The sequence below is a fragment of the Mesoplodon mirus genome (assembly GCF_964341445.2).
Source record: "Mesoplodon mirus genome assembly, chromosome: 11".
Lineage (NCBI taxonomy): Eukaryota > Metazoa > Chordata > Mammalia > Artiodactyla > Ziphiidae > Mesoplodon > Mesoplodon mirus.
Genome location: NC_138987.1, coordinates 85,629,593 through 85,649,615, shown reverse-complemented (window position 1 = coordinate 85,649,615; position 20,023 = coordinate 85,629,593). Strand labels below are relative to the sequence as shown.

Below are 20,023 nucleotides of genomic sequence, written 5' to 3'. Positions count from 1 at the left end.
GTAGTTATTTTGTCATAAACCATAGAGTTTTAGGAACGGAGGACCAAAAAGTAACTGCATTGTTGGTAACAGGGCCAGGCAATGGCAGAGCAAGAACTATAATCTAGTTTTCTTGACACTCAGAAGACAGTCCATCTAAAAACTATCACCAGCTCTCATGATCCGCTCTCATGAACTGTCCTTACCACCATGTACAGACTCAGCCTGTGCTTCTGAAGGTCCAGAGGTGGCTGAGCTATCAAATCCGAATTCTTGTACGGTACCAGCGATCCAAACACGGCTCTGAGACTCCTAACAGTACAGATGAAGAATCATGTTTCTGTCTTCATCTTTCTCTGGCTATTATTACCTTTTTTTTTCTAAGTGTATTTCATTCTTTTCCTCCACATCACTATTTATAACTCATTCTAAATATCTTTGAATAAGTAATCTCCTCTTGATGAGGAAGAGTGAGAGCAGCTGCTATTTTACTAAAAACTATTTATTTGGCACTCTGCACCCAGTGCAGGTTATCAGGGACCCTTCCTACGTCATCATAAAGATGAGGATGAGATGCACGAGGTCACACAGCTGGGCTCCTCAGACTGTACTCACCACTTCACTCTGTCACTACTCAACAACTCACAATTATTGAGGTATAATGGGAGTACCTTCTCCTATTTAATGATTACAACTACCCTGCGCAATAATGAGGAAACAACTTAGGAAAGATGAGTAACAGGCAAGATTCCAAACTAGGGGATGACAGAGCTTGGATAAAACCCAGACAATTCTGGTCAAAAGCTTCATGTTCTTCCCACTTCTCCATATATAACTCTATCAAAGTGAAGAGAGAAAAAATAAAATTGTGTCTTTGTCTTTCACCAAAAAAATGAAATCCATAAACAGCACATGACCATTTGGCAGTGGAGATTAGGAAATGATTTAACAGAATCTCTTTTGCCCTCAGATATGATCTCCAGTGGCAAGAACATTGATTCATAGAGATGGATCTTCAGTTTTATTAGTATTTATCCTGTTTAACTTTGTTTTTCAATATTTTCCGATACCACAGATTGAGCGCTTTTATGTTTCAGGTGCTTTTCTCAACACATTACATACATTATCTTATTTAATTCCCCCAGGTATGCTTAATACAGCCCAACTTCCTGATGAGGAAACCAAGACGCCACCAAATGCTGACCAAGGATGTAGAGCGGACAAGTTGCTGAGGCAGGATTTCATTTCAGATCAGCCTGCACTCTAAGACCCAACAGTAACCACTATGTTATACAGTTGACATTTTTCTTTCTTTCTTTCTTTCTTTTTTTTTTTGGTCTAAACTTATGGTACTCTGCAAATACTATTTACAAAATATTTTTAACAGTTACAGAACAGTGCCATGCCCACTGTCTCATTTGACTCTCACAATATACCTGTGAGAAAGGTATTATTCTTTTTTTTTTTACAACTTTATTGGAGTATAATTGCTTCACAATGGTGTGTTAGTTTCTGCTTTATAACAAAGTGAATGGTATTATTCTTATTACACCAATTTTTAGAGGAGGAAACTGAGGGAGGTTACTGAACACTAGCCCACTTGCCAGGTGCATTATACAAAACAATGAGTAGGAAGCCCTTGATGTAGTGCCTGGAATAGAGTCAATCAAAAAGTCAATCAACATTTGCAGCATTCCTTAATCTATTCTAATCCTTACTACAATCCTACATGGTAGAGATTGTTATTTTCCACTGTCACACATAAAAAATTGAGGCTTGGAGGATAGAAATAGTAACTTGGTCAAAGCCATACTGCTATGAAGTGGTAGAATTGAGATTTAGAGCCAGGTCCATTCAACTCAGATAATGGAAGCTCTTCACCACCACCACCACCATATGTAACCAAATCGGGAAACTTGGAAGTGGTGTAAGTGGAACTTTACACCACTGATATAAGAATTCCTGCTGCCTATAGTCATAAAAACATGATTATGCATTTCCACCATCATGATTTCTTGTTTTTCTTTTCAGTATGGTCTACTCTGTCCTCTTCTCTTTCGTCTCTGGCTTTCAAAAACCAACCCAAATCTTACATAACTGGATTAAGGTGAGTTAACAACCCACCTCTGCCATTTAGTAGCTGGATGATTTGGGGGAAATTCAAGTTACTTAAGCTCTCTCCACCTTCATCTTTTATTTTGCCAAATGAAGGTAATAACAGAATCAAAATCTTTGGGGAATTCCCTGCCAGTCCAGTGGTTAAGACTCTGCATTTTCAATGCTGGGGCCTGAGATCGATCCTGGTCGAACTGGTCAGGGAACTAAGATCCTGCAAGTCACGTGGCGTGGCCAAAAAAAAAAAAAAGAAAAAAAAAAGAATCAAAATCATTGGGCTGTTGTGGGGATTAAATAGGATGATATATGTAAAGCTACTTATGGCAATAATTGGCTGAGTATCTCAATATATTTTTGTTATTATTATGATTATCATCATTATTTCTGGCTGTATCCATCCTCGCCATGAGAACTTCAGTCCACTGCAGAGAGAAATATATTGTAGAAGCCAGCAGCTTAGAGTACTATCATATAAGCAAGTGGATATCGATCATTCCATCTTCTAGCGTTTTGACACCATATTAGCAGTGGTGCAGAGCTGGAAGATAAATCTCCTCCCCATTTCATTTCTAATGTATCCAGCATTAGGGCTAGAATAAATGAGCTATATTAACCAAATATTTTCCTTAAATCCATTTCACAAAAGTAGTGTTTACAGTCTCTAAGGACTCAAGTAGTTTAGAATTCAAAGGAAACAATCTATAAACCTCCAAAACTTTAAGTTGTTGAAGGTCTGGGGAACAATAGAAATGAGCAAAACTGACACACAAACTAAATCAAATATTAGTGAGAGTAGTTTGGCTAAGTTCAGAAGAATTGTACTAACACGAACTCATTATTCTTGAGAGTACTCAGTGTCACTCTTTGAGAAAAAAAACAATAATATTTTTGTAGCAATTGCTTTTTAAAAATTAGAGTTGTGGAGAAAATGCTTTGTATTTAAAAAGTCTCGAAAGTGTATTGGAAAAGAGGGTTTTATGTGAATGCAGTTTGGCCTCTTTCATCTGGAAATGCTGACACTGTTTTCTCCTCAATTTTCAAAACTGGCATTTCACATGCAATCTTCGAGGAAATATAATAACATAAGCTCCCAAAGAGACAGGGAAGACAACCTCACATAATTTTTAGGGATGTTTGGGGACAAGAAGATCAACAGTATTACTGTCAAATCAATTTAAATAAATTTTTACTGAAAACCCATGATGCATCCCAACTGTAACTGATATGAGGGTTTCAATGACGAGTACTACTAATCATCACCATCCCCATTTTACAGATGAAGAAACCAAGGATTTCGGATGTCAAGTAACATGGCAAAGACACACATTTGCAAAGACCTGAATTCAGGTCTACTTGACTCTTAGCTTGTCCTAACTCTGCTCTTTAAATGTAAATAACCTCGCGTGGCTAGCGGCTATTGGACCACACAAATGGAGAAAATAAATGGGCTTCCTCTGATGCCTAGAATGCCTCAATGGTCACAAGTTAAAGTGAACAGACCACATGTTTTTTGGTGGTCCTCGGAGCAACAGCAACTTACTGGAGAGTGATGTATAAAGAGCAAAGGTTTTGAGACTGGATAGTTCTTTCATTCTTGTTTCTTCCACACTCTTGCAAAAGATGTGCTCCCAGGCGTACAACTTTAGAAGTTTGATGCCTTTCAGTATTTCATTTGTTTTCTTCAGTCTCTCAGTGGAATAATCCTATGAAAGAAAGGAATAAAAAACAATGCAAGCTGCATCCAAGTGAATCAGAGAGGCAAGACCACGTGCTAGATACAGATTAAGGAGAGCGTGATTTCTGCCTGGCTCTGAGTCTGAGATTCCCGGAAGAGGCAGTGAAACCCTCTGTACTGCTGCCTCCAGTGTGAAAATGAAGAGTCGAAGGAGACGGCCTCAAATTTCTTTCCACCTAAAAACTGTTTATGCCTCTGTTGCTTTGGTTTAAATAAAAGCAGCTTCTTGAGTTTCACATGATTTCCTTGAATAATGTCTGCAGATAACACACACAGACATGTAGGGAAATGATAAAGAGGCTTCCAATGGCTCCTTCTAATATCTAAATCATTTCTTTCTCCCCTCAGAACTATCACTCATACTTAGGAAAAGAGAAACAATGAATATAAGAAAAGTCAGTTTGCTTCTGATTTGGGAATGTGAGGGTACAGTATTGTGTGTGTTCACATTGAGTCTTCCTAAGACACTTATTGAAACCAAGCCTATTATTCTTAACTTCAAGAAATCTCCACCTCCTTCTTCATAAGCTCTTGTGTAAGGCCTAAATGAGAGGTACTGATTGCTAACCACTTGGATTAACTGTAAGGGGATGTGTAGCAGATCCAAGAGCCTCTCTTTAGTCAACTGCTTCATTTTCCTCCAAATATTACATTAGAATTACTAGGAAAGTACAATATCACCTGTGAACTCTCAAAAGGATCTGCAGAGTGGCAAAAGGCAGATAGGAGGAAGCAAAAGCAGCAAATGATCTGATTTTTTTGGAAGTATAGTTGATTTACACTGTTGTGTTAATTACTGTTGTACAGAAAAGTGGTTCAGTTATACATATATTATACACATTCTTTTTTCATATTCTTTTCCATTATGGTTTCTCATAGGATATTGAATATAGCTCCCTATGCTATACAGTAGGACATTGTTATTTATCCATTCTATGTATAAATGCTACATCTGCTAACCCCAACCTACCACTCCATCCCTCCCCCAACCCCTCCCCCTTGGCAACCATCAGTCTGTTCTCTATGTCCCTGATTCTGTTTCATAGATAGGTTCATTTGTGTCATCTTTTAGATTCCACATATAAGTGATATCATATGATATCTGTCTTTCTCTTGCTGACTTACTTCACTTAGTATGATAATCTCTAGTTGCATCCATGTTGCTGCAAATGGCATTAGCAAATGATCTGATTTTATTCACCTTTTTGTCTCTTGAGGGTCTTAAGGACCTGTCAATGACTGCTTTGGTGAGTGAACGAATCAGTATGAATGGCTAAATGAAAGTCAGATGTTGGTTTGTCATGTCCCCTCTTTGTGTCCCCCTTCCACACCTTTCTGTATTCGTGTCCTGGAGTAAAGAGGGTAGATGGCTCAGACAGAAATAATAAGTAACCTCGTCAGAAGCGGCAGAAAAACAAGTGATAAAAACCACTTGTGTGACATGAGACTTGCTTGTCACGGTAGAAACACCACCTTGGGAAACAGTCCACCAGTGGCAGCATCCCTACATTTCACGCCTGATTTACAGACAGCCTTGCTCATATTTAATCAAACTTTATTTCTAAACATGCTGTCAACAATTTTATTATTTGCAAATATTTCTTTAAAAGAAGCCAATTCTTGCTCAAATAAAATGATTTCATGGCAAATTGAAGCCAGAAAGGGTCAATAATCAAGCTTTTTCTTGCTTGCCAAGTTGACCACAAACATACTCAGGCAGAGCAGCTGCCACTGAAACATTTCAGTGTAACTCCATAGCTCATCACATGGTCTGATTCAATCCTAGGGACATTTAATTTCAGAAGCACCAAATCTGACCCTTTATTTGTTCCTCAGTCCATTTCTCCCATGTCAGTAATTGACATCCAATGTACGTGTAATCAAAAGTACCCATAAGTGGGTTCTCTAGTACCCATAAGTATAGGTAAGTGATCTACAAGAAGATCCAAAGCCTCTTCACATCATGACTCGTGAAAACATCAGGCATTGGGATTCTTGTATTTACAGTCTAAGATCGTTCCGTCTTAGATGTCAAATCCACTTTTAAAAATTGTTGAGCAACCCAGAAATTTCCCATTTGCTGCCTAAGAAATGAAATGAAATATAATGATTTCCAAATAATCCTGAGTGGTATGTATTAATTTCCTATATTTTAAAAATAAAACCGCATGACTAGATTTTACTAATAAAGTTTCCAAAAGATGTTACTTACAAGAGTGCTCTTCTGAGCCTCTGCCAACTTTGTAGCAATGAAGTACTGAATTGGCGCAAGGAGCACAATGACAGCAGCACCAACCAACGCGCTGGACCCAAGCAAATTGTAGAGCAGAATCACGCCCATTATGATCTAGCAGGGAAAACACAAGGCAAGGGGAAAAAGAATAGGGCTGTGGGGACCACTGCATGAAAGGAAGGATTTTTTAGTGAAATGACTGTGTTTCTTAATTGTTATATTAAGTGTATTTGGAAGTCAACTCAACTGTGACAGTTGAGTTTTGCTATGATTTCTTTGGCAAAGGCTAAATAGCTGGAATTTATTTTTAGTGTCATGATGTGTGCAACTGGTGCCGAACCAATTTACTGCATGAAGTTGCAGAGTGGTCCCAAGGATGATTTCAACCTGAAATGGGCTTCAAATTTTTAAAACACAAAATTTTTCTAGAAAATGTTGTCACCTGCCATAAATTTAACATCCCATATTCTCTTGGAATTGTATTAGCTTTTCAAGGCAAGGGGGATAGAAAGTAAGAACCAGCATCATCATGTAAGAGAACAAGATAGTTGTTTGTGGACTAAATGATCTGAGCTCGTCAGCTCCTCAATGACCCCAGACGTCACTTAATGACAAAAAGGGTAGGTCTAACTAAAACCGTGGAGAAGCTAATGTTGGTGCCCCATCTTACCTTACTTCCCTTTTTAAATTTATTTCCCAAACCGAAGACTGAACCACTTAGGCCTAGCCTCTCCGGTTTGTCACCTTCTTCTTTTTTTAAAACTCAGGTTTTAACCCTGTTATCGTCTCTTGCTGTTGTTTTTTTCGATTTCCCAATAGCTCAGTTTATCGTAGCTCAAGATGTCAACAAATGAATTGTATCCGTACAGTTAAAGCCTTTAACCATGCCTATATGCCAATGATAACAGCTTATTAGTGACCATCTGGGGGCAACGGCACATGTTTAGTGCCTAATCAATTAGGCTCTTTGGGAATTCCAATGAAAATGAAAATTTCCTTCAGGTCACCTCTGATGCAGTCATTTAGAGGCAGCCTGGAATTTTTGATGCACTTTAAATTACACCATGTAGGCAGCTACCTAGTTGACCTGTGTATAAACACATTTTGATAAAATAAAACAAAGCATGTTCTAAATCTTTACTTTGTGCCAAGCACTGTGAATGATATACACATGGATTTGGATTTCCATTACAAATGAAAAAACAAACAATAAATTTTAAAACTGATATCTTCTTGTTCTTATTTCCTCTGTAAATAAGAATCTTACTTATATTGATCTACCTGAACAGGCATAGCCCATAGATTGGGACACAGGAACAAGAACCACATGAGTTGATTGGTTTCAATGGCAACCAAGTTATTGATCTGACCCAGGGTCATCTCACCCATGGATAAATTAGATGTAGAAAGCCGCAGGATTTTATTGTATATCATGGCCTGAAAAAAAAAGAAAGAAAAGAAATGTACTTGGAGCTCTAAACTTAATAATCAACATTATGCTTATTTATTTTCATTGGAAAAAATAACTTTTTAAAAAATTTTGAAAAAAAGGAGAAAAACCTTATAATGCCATCTTCTTAAGTCAACCATTATTTTCATTTCAGTATTATTACTTTCAGTCCTCAACCAAATAGAAACTTATTTTTTCTGGTGATATAATCTAAACATATATTCAAATTTAAACATAATCTCTGGAACAAATAGTAACAGAAATAAATAAATGCAAGATTTCAAAATATTTTAATATATTATTATAAGTATTATTTTTAATTCTCAGTGGGTTTATTAATTAGTTCTGTGGTTCTTTTTTATTAAGTAGATCCTAGAAGTGTTGATGTCATAATATCACAGTGAAAATGGAAGGAAAAAACTAAACTGAAGCCTCTACCATTCCTATCACTAGATGGTATGTGGCATTTTCAAGAGGCCAAGATCATTCAAAGCTTGTACGTACCAGCAGGGCTCCACGGAGATTAATGCCAGTCTCTATGGTTACATAGTAGGAAGCCTGCAAAAATGTCCTTTGCAGAATAAGAGCCAAGAACAGAAGAACTGCTAGAACATAGGCATTTTCAAGAAATTCCTTCGATGAGAGGGTTTCTGAAGTCTTATCCCAAAAGAAAAAAAGATATAAATTAAAACTGTTCATATACTGGTATACAGTTTGCACGTATTAAACAATACATGGTTGTTAAATATAAAAACTCAATGACTTTATAGTACAGCAATGGAATGAGCCACGGCAAGGCAATTTTGGTTTTTCCTCATAATATCCACAGATACAAATACAAACCAGTTCAATGTAAAAAATCCCAAATTGATCATTAAGATGGCTGGAAATGCCTGAAGGCATTTGTAGGGAGAAAGGTACATTAAAAATTTTTTAAGTTGAAAACATTTTCTACAAAGATAAAGTCTACCTTACTTAACTGGAAAATAGTAAACCAAGATAGAAGTTAGTTAGACTGTAATTTAGAAGTAGAAGCTACAAAGCTGATAGTCGGTCAGCAAGACCAATGGGACAAAAATAAAATTTCCAAGACCAATGAAACAAAAATACAATTTCCATAGCCTTATTAATTTAAAATAATTCTACAGAGTTGACTTCTTCTGATCTTCATCTATCTGAATTCATATAATGAAATAAATTATAAATTATAAAATACATAATTTGGCTATTTATTTCACCCACATGACACTTTCAGTGACAAAACACAACTTATGAAAAACTGTTTTAGTCAGATTATGACTTAAATCATAAGAATATACAGATTGATTGCTTTTTGTTTGTAACTAGCATATGGTAACTTGTTTGTTAGAAGTAAGGGAAAAGCAACACATGTCAATTTGGGCACTCTTCAGTTTTTATGGTTTAGATCCATTAAATTCTACTTCTGGTCCCTTCCTCTTCTTTCCTGGGGATACATACAAATGTGTAAGTGTCTTCCTTCTCAGAAAACTACGTGGTTAATACGTGTAAGGGAGAGGGATGATGGAATTCTATGTGGAATTCCGATATCTGTATGTAAATCAGGCTACTAGGGACAAAACATCACAAACGTTTATTCAATGGTAAAATATCTGGTTCACCTCTATTACAATTGAGCACTAATATATGCAAGGAACTGGGCTAAGCGTTGTGGGCACAAATGGGAACTGTTCCTAGTTGCTCTGTTTAAAAGAGCTCACAACCTAGAAAGGTAAGTATATCCATAAATAACCTGCTTCATTATAAATAGCATTTATGGTAAGTGTCAATGTAAAGTGAACAACGTGTTAGAAGGGTACCAAGGAGAGCCAAATTCCAACGAGGACAAGCAGAAAAAGTTTCACCAAAGATGCAGCATTTACTGCAGGCTTTGAAAATGTGTACAATTTTAATAGGTAAAGAAAAGAGGACAGGAAATTAGATTGAGAGAATAGAAAAGGAAAACTGATTCATCGGGACTAGAGTTTCTATATGTGAAACTAGGGAAATCAACTCTTATTTTAGAAAGAAACTAGGTAGGAAGTTCATGATGCAGACTTTCTTAAGAACAGGAAATATAAGATATAAATGTATAACAGCAAATAATGTATACTATATAGTCCCCAACAGTAACATCATATCTAATAAAAGTATAATGTGACTTGCCCTGATAATTGTGAAACAGGGTGATGGCTTTTACTATATAGGAAAAGATAAAAGTACATACTACAAATCACATTGCCGATATCATTGGTCATAGGCCTCTAAAAAAGTGACTCAGCCACCCTCATGTACTCATGAATGAAAATTCTTTACAGAATTGCTATAAAGATCTAATAAAATAATCAATATGAAATTTCTGAGCATCGTTTCTGGCACACAGTAAATGCTTATTAAATGTTTATAGCCTCTGAATCTGAAAAATAATTTTGTTGGCCACATCCATTCATTGAATACATACACTCATGTTTTTCTCTACAAGGAAAGTTATTGTTTTCTTTCTTTTAAAAAGCATTCAATTTTCTGTAAATAAGCCTGTTTGAACTGCTCATAAAACTGCACTTCAAAAAAGTAACAATTATACAGAAATTTGCCAAAAATATGTTTCCTTTCAAAAGCACCACAAACTTACCCCTGTTGTGTTATTTGTCCCATTCTGGGTTTCATTCACACGTTGAACTATTCCAGAAATACAGAGAGGTCCAGCAAAACCCAGTAAGTCAGCAAGATAACGAAATGTGCTACTAAGTAGAATTGGTCTCCCAAAAGCTGTGTACATTGCTAGCCATATAGATGGAGTCCGATTTGGACAATCGGCCACTTTTTTCTGAAAGAAAAAAAAAAAAAAACTTGATGAACCATAATAAAATAATAGAGCGGCAATTAATCTTAGGAACTATGGGAATCTCTTCCAATATTTCTGACATTTTAAAAGATTAAAAATAAATGTTACTGAATCCCTTTCAATATAGTACATATAGTCTGGTATCCTTGCATCCTTTGTAAAAAATAACTACTGAATGTGTTTTAATGAAATAGAGAGAATGAAGAGTAACCAGGCCAGTTTTTCAAACATTTTGTATTATTTTTAGTTGTCAAAGGATGACCCCAAATTCTTAAGACCAAACTAATTTTAATTCCCTTTGATTTAGAAAATGAATAAATCTGTCATGAATATTACCAAATAACACTGTATGGAAAAGAAAATAGTAAAATACAAAGGTCCAGGTTATTGACAGTCTAGTTAAGATTTCTGAAGTCACCAGATCACAAGAGATTCACCTATCAAGTTACAAGCTAAACAAAAGAGATCATCCAACTTCAAATTGTTTCTTCTCCAGGTATTTCACATCTCCATAAATGGGGGTCAATAATTTTTTAAAAGTTACATTAGACTTGTGTTTGCTAGTTATTCCTCAAAGAAATGCAGAATGAAGAATGGCATATTTGCTTAAGCCAACTCATGGCTTCACACTTCTATAATCATGTGTTGAAAAGATTTTAAGACCTGAACAATTATAATTACATCTTGGAGAGGAAGTAGATAGAGTTTCTTCATTGTGGCAAAGAAGCTAACTCAATGCATTATAGTTCAATCATGTTTCATATTCAACTCCCTGTGAGATGAATAATTCAGTTATTTTTTAAAGTTTATTGATAAAAGACATTAACACACCGAGTTCAAGTGACTGTATTATAAAGAGCACTCAGAAAATTTAAGCTATGCTTAGGCTATAGCATTCATCTTTACTTTAGAAAAGAAGTTTTTAAAATATTATGCAGGGCTTCCCTGGTGGCGCAGTGGTTGAGAGTCCGCCTGCCGATGCAGGGGACACGGGTTTGTGCCCCAGTCCGGGAGGATCCCACATGCTGCGGAGCGGCTGGGCCCGTGAGCCATGGCCGCTGAGCCTGCGCATCCAGAGCCTGTGCTCCGCAACGGGAGAGGCCACAACAGTGAGAGGCCCGCGTACCGCAAAAGCAAAAAAAAAAAATTATGCAATACTTTTCCCAGAGGTGAAACCAGAGAGATGACTCAGGTTCGTTTGTAGTAACCATTTCCTGCAATATTAATTTCATAACACACATTTTTGACACAAAACAGAGGTCATTTTCATCATTTACCATAAATGCTTTGTTGATCTTGATTTAGAACAGCCAAAAACTCTTTAACTGATCCATCATACCCAATTCCCTTCCAATGCTGGTGTAAATACTGCTATTTTTAATTACACTAATATCTGTAGGTGATAGCAATATAAAACACATCTTCCACAGTGGCTATCACACAGAACTACTCAGAATGATAACAAGACAAATTGAAAATATCCAAAGATTCTGATATTTAAATTTTTAAAAGCAATTATAAATACCCAAAGAAAGTACAAGAAGAAACCAATTTTGACAGATATGTAGGATGATACATGGAGTAGGTAGATGATGCCCCTTTATTTAATTTAGTTCCCCAATTTTGAAATACAGAATCCAAATTTTAATTAATAATTAATTTAAGCGTTTTCATTTCTCAAAAGTTATTCATGGATACTTTCCCTTTAAATAACAACATTATTGACAAGATACCTGAAAAAAGACAATAAAAATTCCATGAATTATTAATATATGGTGACAAGGATTAGACATACACAATTATTGAACTTAATGCTTACTTTCTATTTGGTCCTAGAGAAAAGACAGTGTTCTCTCTGTCTCTCCTCATGTAGTGACTGGGCAACTAACACACCATATTTCATAGGCTCTTCTGGTATATTCTCAGCAGCCCAGTTATCCTGACTCAAAACTACTGGGAAAGACAGATTGAGAAAATCTGCTCTTCCTTAACTGTACGTGTTATTTAAGCTTAGTGCCTTTATATTAATAGGCCCATTCTCTACAATCACGGACATGAAAAACAGATACTAACTTACCTTTTGTTCTTCATATGCATCTTTCAAACAAACATAATTTGTCACCGCCCTCATTGCTATTGGTAATTTTCCAATCGCCTTCAGATCAATAGGCTTTTTATGAGCGGATATGATGAGCGTGTTCATCCACCAGTATGTTGCTTTTGACAGTAAATTCACAAACGGTTGAAGAAATCTCACACCCAGATCCTGGAGGTCTTCAGGAGGCTTTACTTTCTGAGGATTCATGAAGAACACATATCTCTGTGGCAAGAAAAATTCCACAGGATAACAACCTAATTCTTTTTCCACATATTAAAAATAAAATTTAACCTTTCCTACAGTTTCATTTCATGAGGCCAAAATTCATATTTTCATACTTCTTTCCATCCCTTTCTGAAATATCCTTTTGAGGAAAAAAAAAATCCCTTTTGTTGTGACTACATTCTAATTAAATTCCAGAATTTCACACTTAATACACTTGGGCCAATGCTAAAAATCAATTACCCCTTTAAAAGAGAGTTATCACTAAAAATCAATCTTTCGTGATATCCTTTCACGATATTTCATGATACTTAGTGGTAGATTCAACTAAATGAATATTTTTACATCATGCAGGTTGCTTAAACGTGTTAGCAACACCACTGTTGAGTCACTCTGTTAATTTGTGGTCTGGCTGCTGTTCGCTGTTTCCACTATCCATTGCAACATGTATCTTGTCATTCACAGCAAATTCAGAGTGCTCTGACGGAAAATGAACATTGAAAAATCAGTCACTATTATTTCACACTATATAACGGGCAGCGTTATGTGGCGGAAAGTAAGTACAAGAGGTTTGTAATCACAGACCAGGTATGAGATTGACCATATTACTTTGGCTCTAAAGCTAGAGTTATGTCTATGGAAGTTTCTTCATCAATGAAATGAGCAAACTGGATTAGGTTATCTTCTTTTCCATTCAAAATTTCTGCGAATACACGAGTTTGATTAAGCCAGGTTTGCTTTGGACCAATCATGGATGATGGAACTACCTGATGAAAACAGTTTCATCTATAATATAGACTAAGCATAATGATTGGCACATCATAGGCACTTGATCAATATTTATGAATGAATACAGTAAATAGATTCCAGGGTCATATTGAGATTTCGGGAACATTAATGGTCTGAAACTTAGTAATTAGTTCAATTTTATATTTATACACATAGATGATATTCCACTGTTTATCCTCTTAAATACTGATTCTTAACTGACAATGATCTTTAATATTCAGGTCTTGAACTCCAGTAACTACACAAAAATCACTAGATACCTACTCTGACACGAATGACATTGATCTCCACAGCCATCAGGAGTCCATTCAAGATGACCATTATGCCTGTGATGCAGAAACGCAGGTCTGATACTCCCCAACCAGACTGCCAGTATTTGACCAACTTTATGGTTTTCGTGATAAAGGCCATTACCCAATACAGGAATAAGGCTGGAAAAATAAAAAGTAAAAAGAAAAGATACAATCTTTCACTGCTATTTTTTAAAGCTTCACTGAAATTTCAATATAAATACAGTGTTGACAAAGACAATTTAAGATTTTCTATTTCCAGATAATTTTATTTGTTAACGAAATAACAGATATGCTTTAGTGCACTTTTGGAGTTTTGAATTGGAAGTATGATAATGACTTTAAAATATTAGTGCTTCCACTCTGATTATGTGGGATAGATGTGCATATATAAGGAGACATGTAAATAAGGACAGACTATACTCTTCAGAAATTAACGTGTAATTAATTCTATAGACTTTAAAGTTGACTTTATCTTTTGGTCTTGTTTTTTAAGAAGCCCTGATTATATGAAGAGTTAACAAGCTGTTATCTGTGTAGCCTATCCCTTAGTAAGTATCTTGCAATTTCCAGGGGTGTTATCCTGGAATTATTGTGGAATCTATGTAGCAGTGTAATAGAGTTTCTGCTTTACTGATCAGAATTCAGGTAAGTAAGTGACTCTTCTCACCCAAATGGGTTAAAACACCACAGGCATCCACAGTACACAGAGAAGAACACTGATCCTACAGAGCAAACTAGACCACAAGTAGGTCAGAAAAGTAGGGATCTATATCATCTCATAACCACAGCCAGCATTTTGCAGAAATATGAGATGAAAGTACAAACTTTCCTAGAAATCTGTTGTCAAGGATCCAGCATACTTTGAACTTTGAACACAGCTCAGTACAAATGAATATGAGATGAGCAAGAAGAAATCTAAAATACACATAAGACAATCCCGCTTGGACAACACTTATCAAAACCAGAAAGTTTAAGGGTGATCACAACTTCCTTAGAGAAAAATAACTGAACATTGGCATAGAAACTTATATCTTGTTTTTTAGCTTAAAATACAGGGATTGTCAGAATGGATTTAGAACAAATAAGTGGACCAAATTATGCGCTATCTAAAGAGATTCACCTTAATATAAAGAAACAGTAGATTGAAAATAAGTGGGTGGAAAAAGCTATACAATGAAAACAAGAAGCATTAGAAACCTGGAGTGGTTATATTAGTATCAGATAAAATAGACTTCAAGACAGAGTATTAGCAGAAAATTTTTAAACTTTTAATAATGATAAATGTGTCATTTTTCATAAAGACAATAAAAAATACACATATGCCTAATGAAGATTTAGAAAGTCTGAACATTATCAAACATCTTGAACTACTTTATATGTATAAGATTGATATTTAATATTATAAAAATACACCACCTCTTCAAAATCTACATTACTGTTAAATTCACATGGTACTAGTACACACTATATACTCACTCAGAAAACAAGAAGCAATAAATTGAAAATAATGGAAATCATATAAAGAATGTTCTCTGATCATGATGAAGTTAAATTAAAAATCAAGAACAATAAGCATATTGACTTTTCTATTGCTGTTTAGCAAATTATGATAGGTTTAGAAATTTAAAACAACACATATTTATTATCTCACAGTTTCTGTGAATCAAGGCTGCAATCCAGGTGTGGACTAGGGCTACAGTCTCAACAGATTTGGTATCTTCATCTTTGCCAAACCTTATTGGCTGGAAGCAAGTCACAGGTCCACTCATACTCAAGTCACTCAAGGTCCACTCACACTCAAGTCTCAGGTCCACTCACACTCAAAGTATACAGAGTGTGAGCACCAGGCAGAGATAATGGAGGTAATCTTTGGGTTTTTCCACACACTAAGATATCTAGACATCTCCAAATATTTGGAAATTAAACAATATGCAAGAGGGAGGAGATATGGGGATATATGTATATGTATAGCCAATTCACTTTGTTATAAAGCAGAAAGTAACACACCATTGTAAAGCAATTATACTCCAATAAAGATGTTTAAAAAATACATTTCTCATTAACCACATGTTGAAAAAGAAATCACTAGGGAAATTAGAAAACATTTCAACTAAGTTATAAGGAAAATACTACAGATTAAAAAATTAAGAATTGCAAATAATACTTAGAGGAAAATTTATGGCTTTAGATATTTATTTTAGAAAAAATTAGGTCCAAAATCAATGACCTAAGTTTCTACCTTAAAAGCTAAGGAAATAACAATGAACAAAATAAAAAGATGAGAGATAACAGTAAAAGGCAATAAAATAGAAAATGAATAACTGAGAAAATGAACAAATCCAACAAGGTTGATTTTTTTGAAAAGATCAAGAAAATTGATAAGTCCCCAGCTAGACCGATCAGGAAAACAACACAGATTTACCAATATTAGGAATAAAAGAAGAGTTATCCTTATGTATCCTATGTACTTAAAAAATATGATCAGGGAATATCTTGAACAACTTTTATGACAATAAATAAAAAAACTTAGATGAAATATAAATTTTCTCTATATGTGGAATCTAAAAGGAAAAGATACAAATGAACTTATTTACAAAACAGAAACAGACTCATAGACTTAGAGAATCAACTTATGGTCACCAGGGGATAAGGATGAGGGGGAAGGATAGTTAGGGAGTTTGGGATTGACATGTACACAGTGCTATATTTAAAATGGATAACCAAAAAGGACCTACTGTAAAGCACAGGGAACTCTGCTTAATATTATCTAACAACCTAAATGGGAAAAGAACTTGAAAAAGAATAGATACATGTATATGTATAACTAAATCACTTTGCTGTACACCTGAAACTAACACAACATTGTTAATCAACTATACTCCAATATAAAATAAAAAGGTAAGAAAATAAAGATAACTTCCCTTGAATCTAAAATAAAAAATAAAATAGGGGGCCTCCCTGGTGGCGCAGTGGTTGAGAGTCCGCCTGCCGATGCAGGGGATACGGGTTCGTGCCCCGGTCTGGGAGGATCCCATATGCCGCGGAGCGGCTGGGCCCGTGAGCCATGGCCGCTGAGCCTGTGCGTCCGGAGCCTGTGCTCCGCAACGGGAGAGGCCACAACAGTGAGAGGCCCGCGTACAGCAAAAAAAAAAAATAAATAAATAAATAAATAAATAAATAAATAAAATAAAATAAAAAAAAAATAAGCTTGTGTAATTTCAAGAAACAAAGGAAATTTTCTCAAAAACTATAACTGCCAAAACTGCCATAAGAAGAAACAGATACTCTGAAGAGTCGATAATAAAGAAATAAATTTATAATTTAAAATCCCTCCTTAGTTAAAACTCCAGGCCCAGATGACTTCACTGGTGAATTCTACTGAACATTTAAGGAAGAAATGAAATTAATCTCACACAATGTTCTTCAGAAAACAGAGAAATAGAGAACATTTTCCAATTCATCTGTGTATCCCAGCGTATAAAAGCCTGACAAAGCTATTGTGAGGAAAAAAAAAAAAAAAAACCCAGACCAATATCCCTCACAATAAATGTAAAAAACCCTAACAAACTCTAGCAATATGTAGCATGGATAACAAATCATGACAATGTATGGCTTAGCCCAGTATGTTCGGTTACTTTATCATTTGAAAAACTGATCAGTGTACATCAGCAGAAACAACAGAAATATAGTGCTACAACTGATGCAGAAAAAAAGTCTTTCAACAAAATTCAACATTTATCATGACTAAAAAAGAGAAACCCTTGAGAAAGCAAAGCTTTGCATAGAAAAAAACTTACTTGATAAGGTCTTATATAAAAAGCTTATAATCAATTTTATAATTAAGTATGAAAGATTATATTTCCCTAAAATCAGGAGCTAGGTAAGGATTTCACTCTCACCATGTCTATTCTGCATCTTACTGGAGGTTCTACGTAGTGCAATACAGCAAGAAAAAGAAAAAAAAGCATAAAGTTTGAAAAGAAACAAGTATAACTGTCTCTACTTTCAGATGGTATGTTTGTTTATATAGAAAATCCCAAAAAACTTACAGAGCAATAATTAAAAGTGATGAGTGAATTTCCAAGGTAGCAAGATACAAGGTCAATATAAAAAACCCGTTGTATTTTACACACTGGCAGAAACAATTGGAAAATAAAATTTTAAATACACTTCCATTTATAACAGCAATGGTAAAACAAAAAAGCTAATAATAATTTTAACAAGACATGAAAGATCTCTACATCTCTATAAAATATTGCTACAGGAAATGAAAGGAGACTTAAAAAAGTAAAGAATGGATTGTGAGACTCAACATTTTTAAGATGTCAGTTCTCCCCCAAATTTTTCTGTACATTCAGTGCGATCCCTATCATAAGCCCCTCAAGGAATTTTTTTTTAAGTAGGAACTGATGACCTGATTCTAACCCGTATATGGTAATAAAAAAGAACTAAAATATCCAAAACAGTCTTGGGAGTAAAACAAAGAAAACAAGCTGTATGATTGTAATACATGACTTCAAGACCTCCAAAGCTACAGTAATCAAGACAGAATAGTGATGGCATGAAAATCCATGAATGTATCAAAGGAATGGAAAATATAGAGCCAAGAAATAGATCATACTTAAAGTCATTTGCTTTAATTTTTTCAAAGGTCCCAAAGCAATCCAATGAGAAATGGAAAGTTTCTATACATTTGGAAAAAAAAGAACCTTGACACCAACCTCATATACCATACACACAACCAATTTTAAATGGATCACAGTCCTAAAAATAAAAACTGAAAGTATAAAGCTTCTTAAAAAACCCAGGAGAATATGAGGGAAACATATTTTGAGGGAAGGCAAAGATTTAAGACACAGAGAGCAATAACCATACATGAAAAAATAATAAATTATACTACATTAAAATTAAAATCTGTTCATCAAAAGACCCTGTTAAGTAAATGAGTTTGCAAGCCACAGACTGGGAGGGAAATATTCTCAAAACATGTGTCTGATGACAAGCTAGTGTCTAGTATATACAAAATACTCCTACAACTCAATAATAAAAATGCAGTCCAATAAAAAGTGGGCAGGAGATATGAATATGCACTTCACAAAAATAACAAATGGCCAATAAACTCATCAAAAGTGTTCAACATCATTAGTCATCAGGGAAATGCAAATTAAAACCACAATGTGTTATTAGTACACACCCACCAGCATGGCTAAATTAGAAAATCAAGATCATCAAACGGATGTGAAACAACTGGAATTCCCACATGCTGTTAGTGAGCATGTAAAATAAACCACTTTGAGAAAAAAACTGGTGGTTTCTTACAAATATAAACATTTAGGCACCTACCCTATGATCCAGCAATTTCATTCCTAGGTATTTACCCAAGAGAAATAAAAACATACATTCACAAAAAACTTGTACATGCATGTTTATAGCAGTTTTTTTTCATGACAGCCAAAATCTGGAGACAGTCCAGGGGTCTACTGACAAGAGAATGGAAAAACTGTGGTATAGGGGCTTCCCTGGTGGTGCAGTGGTTGAGAATCTGCCTGCTAATGCAGGGGACACGGGTTCGAGCCCTGGTCTGGGAAGATCTCACATGCCACGGAGCAACTGGGCCTGTGAGCCACAACTACTGAGCCTGCACATCTGGAGCCTGTGCTCCGCAACAAGAGAGGCCGCGATGGTGAGAGGCCCGCGCACCGCGATGAAGAGTGGCCCCCACTTGCCACAACTGGAGAAAGCCCTTGCACAGAGGCAAAGACCCAATACAGCAAAAATAAATAAATTAATTAATAAACTCCTACCCCCAACATCTAAAAAAAAAAAAAAAAAAAAGAAGAAGAAGAACTGTTGTGTTAGATAACACACACACACAAAAAAAAACAAACTGTGGTATATTTACACAGTGGAATACAACCCGACAATCACAAGAACAAAATACTGATTGATACTACATTATGGATAACCCTCCAAAAATCATGCTGAGAGAAAGAAGTCTTACACAGAAGAGTTTACACTGTATGATTCAATTTATGTGAAGTTCTAGAACAGGCAACTCTAATCCATGGTGAGAAAAAAATCGGTTAGATGTGCCTCTACAGAGATGAAAATGAGGATTGATTAGTAAGGGGCACAAGAAAATTTTCACGGATGATGACAGTGTTCTAAATCATGATAGGGTTGGTTATACAGGTGGATGCATTTAACAAATTAAGATTTCTGTACTTTGGTATGTAAATTTTATCT

General features: G+C 35.4%; 1 protein-coding gene across 1 annotated transcript in view; it reads right to left on the bottom strand.

Moving 5' to 3' along the window:
• ABCC9 (ATP binding cassette subfamily C member 9) overlaps positions 1 to 20,023 on the bottom strand; it is a 145,412-nt gene that overhangs the window by 111,411 nt on the left and 13,978 nt on the right. Inside the window, exons 6-12 of the mRNA XM_082635944.1 lie at positions 13,749 to 13,915; positions 12,453 to 12,695; positions 10,163 to 10,357; positions 8,017 to 8,169; positions 7,344 to 7,499; positions 6,042 to 6,176; positions 3,635 to 3,797 (exon numbers count right to left, since the gene is read on the bottom strand). Of these exons, the coding sequence (XP_082492070.1) occupies positions 3,635 to 3,797; positions 6,042 to 6,176; positions 7,344 to 7,499; positions 8,017 to 8,169; positions 10,163 to 10,357; positions 12,453 to 12,695; positions 13,749 to 13,915 (1,212 nt within the window). The remainder of the gene's footprint in view (positions 1 to 3,634; positions 3,798 to 6,041; positions 6,177 to 7,343; positions 7,500 to 8,016; positions 8,170 to 10,162; positions 10,358 to 12,452; positions 12,696 to 13,748; positions 13,916 to 20,023) is intronic.